The sequence below is a fragment of the Dysidea avara genome, chromosome 2, assembly GCF_963678975.1.
Source record: "Dysidea avara chromosome 2, odDysAvar1.4, whole genome shotgun sequence".
In the NCBI taxonomy this organism is placed as follows: Eukaryota; Metazoa; Porifera; class Demospongiae; order Dictyoceratida; family Dysideidae; genus Dysidea; species Dysidea avara.
The window spans coordinates 19,003,334-19,013,618 of NC_089273.1; the positions used below are offsets into that span (position 1 = coordinate 19,003,334).

Genomic DNA, 10,285 nt, shown 5'->3' on the forward strand with positions numbered 1-10,285 from the left:
ACCCGACACAAACATGCATTTTTTTGAATTCCCGTGTATTGAATATTTATAATCTACTTAGCCAAGTGCACCATCCTGCAATGTTTCAGCCTCATAATGTGGTAATTGAAATGTTGTACTATGAAAAGCACTTGACTGTATAATATGTTATTGTGTACATTGACTGTACATTATCAGCTTTATCACTTTATTGTCTTGTAGACAAGTGTACATATGTATGATATGTATGGTACAGGTATTAAATGTTGTTATTATTTGATGTGTTTCACTTTTCATGTATACTACCATCACATCTGATGGATACACAGGGAGTAAGTTACAGTGTATTATAATACTATATTATCACCCTTTGTTGTATAATGGTATACATTATTACAGGTTTTTGCAATTGAATTCGTATTGACTTTGTCCCGTTCGCAGTAGAGTTCGTCGCCTTTGCAGTAGAATTCGTCACGTTTGCAATTGGATTCGTCGGTTTTGCATTTGATTTCGTCCCTTTTGCAATTGATTTAGTCACTTTTACAGTAGAATTTGTCTCGTTTTCACAAGAATTCGTCTGTAACAAGATTGGCAGCTGCAGTAAACATGAAAACAAGATGTAGCAGCTGCTCCATGATCTTGCTGAAGTACAACTGTTGTAAACAACTCTTTATAAGGTAATGATCCTTCAGCTATGGCTTCTTCAACAACATTCGCAACTGTGCTTTGCCATTAGCGATGGGTGTGGTCACTCTCGAACAAGCTAATTAACTCTAATGGCTTCGTGTAAAACCAGCTCCAGTTACCTTATGGTGTCTCAAGTGGTATTCTCCATGGTGAAAATAATTCACCTTGTGATGAGTGGCTGGTTTCTTACAATCAATGTAATTATGATGAATTCTTGTGCAAATGTGACAAATTCTAATGCAAAAGTGACTAAATCAATTACAACAGGGACAAAATCAATTGCAAAACTGACAAATTCAATTGCAAACGGGACAAATTCTACTGTAAAGGTGACAAACTCTACTGCAAACAGGACGAAGTCAATTGCAAAGGCGACGAATTTGATTGCAAAATCCTGTAATCAAACACATTGTTTACATGCACTACTTGAAGCAGCATTGAAACCAGGTTAGTACTGCTGACTCGGATGACCTTCTGACCTGTAGGCAATTTGTGTCAGACATGGATTAATTAAAACTGAGGTGTAAGCCAATAGCTACATACGTTTTGGACACTTGACTAGTGTTATAGGTCGAGCACAAGGGTAGGTGTATAAAGCTAAGGTTTATATCATCATTTGGTGTGGTTGTACGTAAGTGTGTAGACAAGAAGATGTGTTTCCTGTAAGTGGGTGTGACTTTGTGCAACCTACAAATTTCAACATACTGTACTAATAAATTAGGGTGGGTACACATTAGTGTTGCACCGATATGAGATTTTGCTGATAACCGATATTGGATAATATTATCAAACCGATATACGTAGCTGATATGATATAGTACAACATGTCTAGTTTGTAGTAATTTTTTACTAGTAAAGGACCACTTTAGCTTGTTTATAGTGGCAGTATTGCTACAACAACAGCTGACAGTGCACTGAAGCAGTAATAACAACATTATAATACAGGAAAATGCAACTCATTACATTTGTAGACATCATTTAGTGCACACGAACATGTATTTCTGAATAAATTCATATATCTGTATCTGCTGCTTTTTTCATCTTGGTGCCAATCTGATACCGATATACAAAAAAAACAGCCGGTGTATGGTTATTATGATAACCGATCTGATTATTGGTGGAACACTAGTCCACATATGCTTATAAAAAGTATCACACGTTTTTAATACTAAAGTGGGTGTAGTTCCATAAAGAAACTGGTGTATTACCAGACAACCGTGTTTTGTATAATAGCAATCGATTAGTGGGTGTGCGGACAGAATTTTGTGTATATCTACAGACTTCCATACTGATAAATGGGTGTGGCTACATGTATGGTTACATACAGTAGCCATGTGATCCGATCCAGGTCAGACCAGATAATCTGTAAAAGTAGGTCAGACCCAGATGATCAGGACAAAATGTCATCCAGATGAACAGGCTGACCCAACCTGGTTTCAGTGCTGGCTTGTAGTATAGTCATCAGTAGTTTGTGCTACACAACATAATGGGTAACCCAGTGAGTAATTACAAACTGTTTAATAAACAGTATTATGATAGCCTAGATAAATTTGGCTACTTCATGTAATAGTTCACTGGATATGTGAAATGTGGTCTTGTACATGTATCTGATCTATATACCAATTTTATGTTTCTTAATTTCATAATATGGTTAACCTAATACAGTGTTGACTTACCTACTGACTATCCAGTTTACAAAATGTAGCTATTACACTGGTGTTTTTAACTGTCCCTTGTCTGCATTATGAGAATCCATACAATTTTCATACCTAACCTTGTTCTGTACAGTAGTCTTTGCTTCTAGGCCCAGACATGATCTTTGCATAGTACAAGTGCTCTAGAAATCCAATGCAGTTATAATTGTAGAGTTCTATCCTTGTTTACATTCGTAGGACAACTCCAGGAGCTCTCAGATTTCATTATAAAGTGGTCCAAACATATACACAATATTATTGTTAACCTTGTCCTTCCTAAGAAGAAATCTTAATCAACACCTTAAAGAAACATTTTTCCTTAGTCCGACCACAATTAGAATATGCAAGTATCATTTGGTCGCCATGGCAAAGAAGAGACATAGAGAAGTTAGAGAAGATTAATTGAAGAGCTGCAAGGTTTGTTACAAACAATTTTTATCGTACTAGCAGTGTATCAAGTATGATTCATCAATTTGGGTGGCAACAACTAGAAACTTGTAGACATAACTTCCATTTGTGCTTCCTTTTTAAGATCATTCATAACTTGACATGTGTCCCACTCAGTGACATCATTTCATTTAACGCCACAACAACAGCAGAATCCACCATCACAAGAAGATCTCACGTGAATAATATTTTAGTTTCATTTGCAAGAACAGACACTTATCAGCACTCGTTCGGACCTAATGCTTGTAATATCTGAAATAACTTACCTAATCACATCAAAGAAATTACCTCTGTTGAACAATTTAAGAATCAAATTAATCAACTGTAATTGCATAAATGTCCCCCTGTGTAAAGTCTTTGCTTGCGAAGTTGACAAAGTAATAATAAATAATAATAAAGAGGTTTATTCTGTAAGTGACTGTGTAGGACTTGAATTGTGTTCATCTGTGGGCTGTTTACTGGCAGTTTTGTTTTAATCATCTAAGAAGTGCAACTCTGTGAAAACTTCCTATTTGCTCAATGGCTTCTTGAAAACCTGTAGTCCAATATCTTAGAGGTTTCATGAACTCTACGTTATCATGGCATAGATAATAGAGTACATAAAATGGATAGGAAATGCAAACAACTTCCAGTTTGATTTGCATTACTCATGACCTCAAAGGACAAGACAGTTTGTGTTCAAGTACAAAAAATTAGTGTTATAAGCAATGTATATGGTAATCCAACAAGTAAGGATTTAGGACTTTGTGAGAGATTTTGGCGAGGTAATTTAAACCGAAAATTTTGTAGCAAATGGTGTCACATTGAGCTTGAGTTTTACACAGCTTTGCACATTCACTCATAATGGCTTCATGAGTTGTCTAGACCGCTTCTTGTATAGCCAATTCAACTTCCTTTACCTGTAGTAAGCTAGGCGTGTCACCAACACAGCCCTTTAACCTAGTGTAGCACTGCTAGGTGTTTTAAGCTCTTGTCGCGGATACGCGAAATAACTTGCCTACTGGCATAACTGATGTGAATGATCAGGCCCAACAACATGAACAATCATGCCCTGCACATGTCAGCAATGACTCAGCAGAACAGGACATAGCGTAAATTTTTACTTTGTACTTAGTCAGCTTATTCTAGAATATTCTTTGTAAACAGTAACTAGTATAAAAGCAGAGTTGTATTGTTAGGAGGAGGGGAGAATCAGAGTGTATGACAGTGTGTGTAAGAATAAGAGAAGAAATATATGCTGGCAATAGATAAGAATATATAGATAACAGGCTTGATCGGGGCAATTCCTGTCGAGATCGCGACATTTGGTGCCGAAACCCGGGATCACTCTGGAAAGACTCGTTCTTTTTGAACCCTAAACGCAGAATCTGTGGTACCGTGGAATATTGTTAACGGTACTACATAAGGCGAGTTGTCTGTATTGTCAGACCTGTTGTTCTTGTATAAGTTACAGGAGTCCAGAGTTACCAGCCCTGATGCCAGCACTGAGCACACTGAAAAGCAATAGAACTAGAGCAAAGAATGCTTTAACCCGAGAAGAGCAAGAGAAGCTAATGAGCTACTGCAGCAAGAATGGATTAGCAGCAGTGAGCAAGAAATTGTGAAATTTTTCCTAATGATTGGAAAAGCAATACTTAATTTGGAAACAAAACTGTCAAGATTTGAGGCTGCTAATGAAAAATTAATGGATGCTATTGAGGCAGAAAGTAATTCTGAAGCTGCTACAGAGTTCCAAGCTACCTTAGATGAAGATAGTGAATTAATAGATAATATTATTAACAGGGTGTCACAGTTGAAGACACTCAAAGATGAAGTTGAAAGAAAACGAAGAGAAGCTGAAACTAGTCAATCTCAGAACCTAGAGAGAAGACTAACACAGGTACAAGAACAAATGTCATTATTGCAATCTAGCCAAACTGGAGAACTTCGTAACATTTGGTCACCATTGTCAGCAGCAGCTAAGCCACCACAGTTAGATATACAACCTTTTGAAGGCGATGTCTTGAAGTGGAAAGAATTCTGGGACATGTTTGAAGCCTCAGTCCACAGAGTAGAAAGGTATGCAAATGTTGATAAATTTACATGTCTGAAATCTAAGCTCAGTGGTGATGCTTTACAAGCTATTGCAGGATATCAGTTGTCAAATGAAAATTATCCAGTTGTTGTAGATGTTTTAAAGAAAAGATTTGGAGATAAGCAACTAGTTATTGATGCTTACTATCACAACCTGTCCCACTTACCTCCAGCCACTAACCAAGTGAGTAGTCTACGACAATGTTATGATGCTATAGAAAGAAACCTGAGAAGTTTAGAAGCAATTGGAGAAGATACAAACCATCGACATTTCATAGCTTTGATCAATGAAAAGCTCCCACAGAAGGTTTTGTATCAGTTGTATATGTTGCGAGCAGATGGTGAAGAATGGACAGTGACTAAGTTACGTCAGCTACTTGGGAAGCATATTGTAGCAATGGAGATGGCTAGTACAGAATTTTCACAGACAAATTCACAATGGGAGTACAACCCCAAACCTAATCAAAATGGGAACCCCAGAAGACTCCCCCCTATTAGTAAGTCGACTGCAAGTGGACTGATGGCAGGAAATAGTAGGCACAAGAGTGTTCCAAAGCCTACTCAACCAAGATGTATATTCTGCGATCAATCCCATTGGTCAGATGAGTGTTCTAATCACCCTACACTACAAGAAAGACAAGAAAAGCTAAAAGGGCTATGTTATATCTGCTTAAAGAAAGGTCACATGTCTAAGAATTGTAGTAGAAATAAAACCTGTGCACATTGTGGCAACAGAAATCAACACCACAGAAGCCTATGTCCTATGCTATTTGCTAAGAGCAAATCTTCATCTGGTCTTTCTTGTATTGCTGATGAAGCTGAAACCCAGCTTTCAGATACAGAGTCAACGAAAATAAATGTTTTAATGCAGACAGCCACAATCGTGGTAAAGAACATGCAAAGTGAATCCTCTTCAACGGTTCGGTTGATCCTAGATTCAGGAAGCCAGAGAACGTATATCACTGATAGACTAGCAAAGGAAATGAAGTTAGAAGTCGGCCCCCCTGAGAGCATCTCAGTTGTCACATTTGGTATGAATAAATCAACATCAATTCAGTGCAGAATGAGCAAATTGCAGCTATGTTTAAAAGATGGCACTGTCATGTCAATGGATGTGACTGTAGTTCCTAACATCACTGGAAACATAACTCGTGTTCCCTTGTCTTCAGAGGATGCAAAATTCCTGAAGGATGAATCACTGATGCGCAACCTGGCTGATACAGTCCCTACAACTACGGAAGTTTTCCCAATTAACATGTTGATTGGAAATGATTATTATTTTGATCTCCTACAACCTAGAAAGATGGATCTAGGCAATGGTTTGTTTTTATTTCAGTCAAAACTTGGTTGGATTTTTGGTGGGAGAGTTACAACAATTACAGAAGCAGTGAGTGAATCAAATTTGTTTGTTGGTACTACTGCAGGACTGCCTGCCGGAATGAGGTTAGCTACAAATACGCTTACCTTTAGTGATTCTTCTCATGTAGCAAAACCTGATATAGAAAAATTTTGGAGTTTAGAATCTTTAGGAATTATGGATTCACCATCGCATTGCGACGATGATTTGGCTTTAGATAATTTTAATAACAGTGTCAAGTTTATTAATGGAAGATATATGGTTGCTTGGCCTTGGAAGGAAGAGAACCCAGACTTACCTGAGAATTATCAGTTGGCATATGGAAGACTCAGATCAATCGTGCAAAAACTAAAGAAAGATCCCAAATTGCTAAAACAGTATGAGGAAATAATTCAAGAACAGTTGCGAAGGGGAATTATAGAGAAAGTTACAGACCACTGTGAAGAAGGTACATTAAAGCATTACATTGCTCATCATCCCATTATTACACCTTCAAAGAACACCACCAAAGTACGTGTGGTGTATGATGCATCTGCTAAAACTAAACAAAGTCAAAGGAGCTTAAATGAATGTTTATACAGAGGTCCTGTAATGTTACCTGATTTGTCTGGTTTATTACTTAGATTTCGATTGTCACCAATTGGTGTAGTGAGTGATATTGAGAAAGCCTTTTTGAATGTTGGTCTTCAACCACAAGACAGAGATGTCACACGTTTTCTGTGGTTGAAAAATATAAATGTCAATGATCTCAATAACAACTTACAAGTTTATCGATTTTGCAGAGTACCTTTTGGAGTAGTATCTAGTCCATTTCTGTTAGCAGCTACAATAACTTACCACCTAAAACACATTGGTAATCCAACAGCTGAACGAATACGACGGGATATTTATGTGGATAACATAATTACAGGAACACGTACCCTAAACGAGGTGCAACATTTGTATACAGACAGCAAACAGATATTTGCAAGAGCTTCCATGAATTTACGAGAATGGGCATCAAACTCCCAAGAGTTAATGAAGTTTGTCCCTGAACAAGATAGAGCAAGTGGCTCAAACATTAAGGTCCTTGGTATAAATTGGAATTTGAACAGTGATACTTTGTTACTACCAGGACCTTCAGGTGACAGAACAAAGGAAGCTAGTACAAAACGTGAAGTACTGCAAGCAGTAGCATCTATTTTTGATCCACTTGGATTTTTTGCTCCAACAGTCTTAGAAGCCAAGCTGTTCATACAGGAATTGTGGACATGCAAGTTTGATTGGGACACAGAACTTCCTAGTGAGTATCTGAGCAGGTGGCAACACTTATGGGATATCTTTAAAACTATTTCAATGTACAATATACCCAGACATGTTGGAATGAAGATCACTGAAAGTGAACCGATAGAGTACAGATTACTTTGCTTTTGTGACGCATCTGCAAAAGCATATGCTGCAGTAATTTACCTGCATCAGTCATCAGCTGGTGAATGCAAAGTCGACTGTATTTTTTCAAAAACACGTCTGGCTCCACAGAAGACAACAATTCCACGATTGGAGTTATTAGGTGTCCTTATTGGAACAAGAGCACTAGAATTTGTTGACAGAGAACTGCATTTGCCAATTTCTTCAAAGGTTGTATGGACTGACTCACAATGTGTGCTCCACTGGCTTCAGAGTAATAAGCCTCTTCCAGTGTTTGTAGAGAATAGGTTGAAAGAAATTAAGTCCCACAAAAGAATGTCATTCAAGTATGTTCCGACTCAAGAAAACCCGGCAGATCTAGCCACCAGAGGAAAATCGCCTTCTGAATTACAATGTTCTATCTGGTGGAATGGGCCTACATGGTTATCAAATCCACAAGAGAAATGGCCAGTTTACAAGTTTTCAGAAACATCTTCTCAAATAGTCGGAGATCAAGAAGAACACAAAGTCCTTTTTGAAACAAAACTCATAGCTGGGGAGAGTCCTGATGGAAATGTTAATTTATCAATCATTGAAATTGAACGATTTTCATCACTTCAAAAACTACTGCGAACCACTGCTTGGATTTTAAGATACGTTGACAAGTTCAAGAAAAGACAAACTGTAACAGGTTTATTGACATCGCAAGAATTGAAGAAGGCAAAGCTTCTATGGGACCAGTTTACACAACAGAAGTGTTATTCAGACACAATTAAACTGATGAGAGATGGCAAAAGTAGTAATATGACAGATCAGTTAAATTTAATGATTGACGAACAAGGCCTTTTGAGATGTCAGGGAAGATATCAGAATGCTGAGCTGACACAAGGTGCAAAATGCCCAAAGCTTCTTCCGAGTAAAGAACCATACACTCGCTTAGTGATTGAATATATTCATTGCAAGGTACTTCACTCAGGTGTGGCACAAACATTAGCTGAAGTTAGACAAGAATACTGGATTCCACATGGAAGGTCAGAAGTAAAGAGAATACTTAAAAATTGTAGAATCTGTCAACGAACAGAATGCGGACCGTTCAAAATGCCACAAATGCCTCCATGGCCAAAAGAAAGAGTCACCAAGTCGATACCATTTGAATATACTGGTTTAGATTACTTTGGACCACTGTACATCAAACACTATTCAGCCGAAGGTGAAGCTCCAGCTACCATGAAAGTTTGGGTATGTCTGTTTACTTGTTTTACAGTTAGAGCTGTACACTTGGAGCTGATTAATGATGTGTCTACAGAGGAGTTTCTACTTTGTTTTCGTAGATTCATAGCAAGACGTGGTATTCCAAGACAAATCCTATCTGATAATGCAAAACAGTTCAAAACAGCAAGCACAGTGTTGAACAAAGTTTGGAGCAATGTATTGACCAGTGATCAAGTAAATGTTTTCAGTACTGATCAAGGAATTGAGTGGAAGTTCATAGTTGATCTTGCCCCCTGGATGGGAGGACTATATGAAAGATTAGTTGGTTTGTCTAAAAGAGCACTACGCAAAACAATTGGAAACAGGTGTTTAACTGAGAGCCAGTTAGTCACAGTTCTCACAGAGATAGAAGCAATGATAAATTCTCGTCTCTTGGTTTACCTAGATGATGATGTTAACTCATATTCGGTTATCACACCTGCAAGTTTTTTGTCATTAACTAATCGACATATGATTCCTGATTACAGTCCCGATGTTGACCCAGAATTTGAAGTGACGCAGAATATCAGCACTAGTCAAAAGTTACTAGATATGTGGAAGACGGGTCAAAATTACTTAAATCAGTTTTGGAAAATATGGAGTAAGGATTATTTACTTAACCTAAGAGAAAGAAGCCAACTGTTTAAATCAAAGAAGAATAGCAGTAAACTAGTGCCAAAGGTTGGAGATGTTGTTTTGATCAAAGATAATTTACCCAGGGGACAGTGGAAGATAGGAAGAATAAACAAGTTGATTCAAGGTAGAGATAATGTTGTACGCTCAGCAATGGTGACATTACCATCAAGAAGAACCATACATAGAGCACTAAAGCTCCTCTACCCTATTGAATGTCCAGAGCAAGATAAAATTAATAAACAGTTTGAGAATGATGAAGATAATTATGATAAGGAAAGGACAGTAAGAAAGACAGCCAAGACAGCAATAGAAAGAATTAAACTATATTATAATGATGAATCAGATGGAGATGGTGAACTTGTTGGCGTTGGGAGTGTCGCGGATACGCGAAATAACTTGCCTACTGGCATAACTGATGTGAATGATCAGGCCCAACAACATGAACAATCATGCCCTGCACATGTCAGCAATGACTCAGCAGAACAGGACATAGCGTAAATTTTTACTTTGTACTTAGTCAGCTTATTCTAGAATATTCTTTGTAAACAGTAACTAGTATAAAAGCAGAGTTGTATTGTTAGGAGGAGGGGAGAATCAGAGTGTATGACAGTGTGTGTAAGAATAAGAGAAGAAATATATGCTGGCAATAGATAAGAATATATAGATAACAGGCTTGATCGGGGTAATTCCTGTCGAGATCGCGACAGCTCTTGGAAAAACTGAAAGATAATTTGCCATTTCTTTCAGCAACTGTTCCTGTTCTGCTCTGATAATC

At 37.7% G+C, this 10,285-nt stretch overlaps 1 protein-coding gene across 1 annotated transcript; it reads left to right on the forward strand.

Annotated features, from left to right (window-relative positions):
- Window positions 1–4,422: 4,422 nt before the first annotated feature.
- LOC136247895 (uncharacterized) lies at window positions 4,423–10,008 on the forward strand. The gene has a single exon (XM_066039715.1). The coding sequence runs from the start codon at window positions 4,423–4,425 to the stop codon at window positions 10,006–10,008; it is 5,586 nt and encodes a 1,861-aa protein (XP_065895787.1).
- Window positions 10,009–10,285: the final 277 nt, after the last annotated feature.

Bases quoted from the DNA above. Each gene is read 5' to 3' on its own strand.
- LOC136247895 (XM_066039715.1), top strand. From the start codon at position 4,423: ATGATTGGAAAAGCAATACTTAATTTGGAAACAAAACTGTCAAGATTT.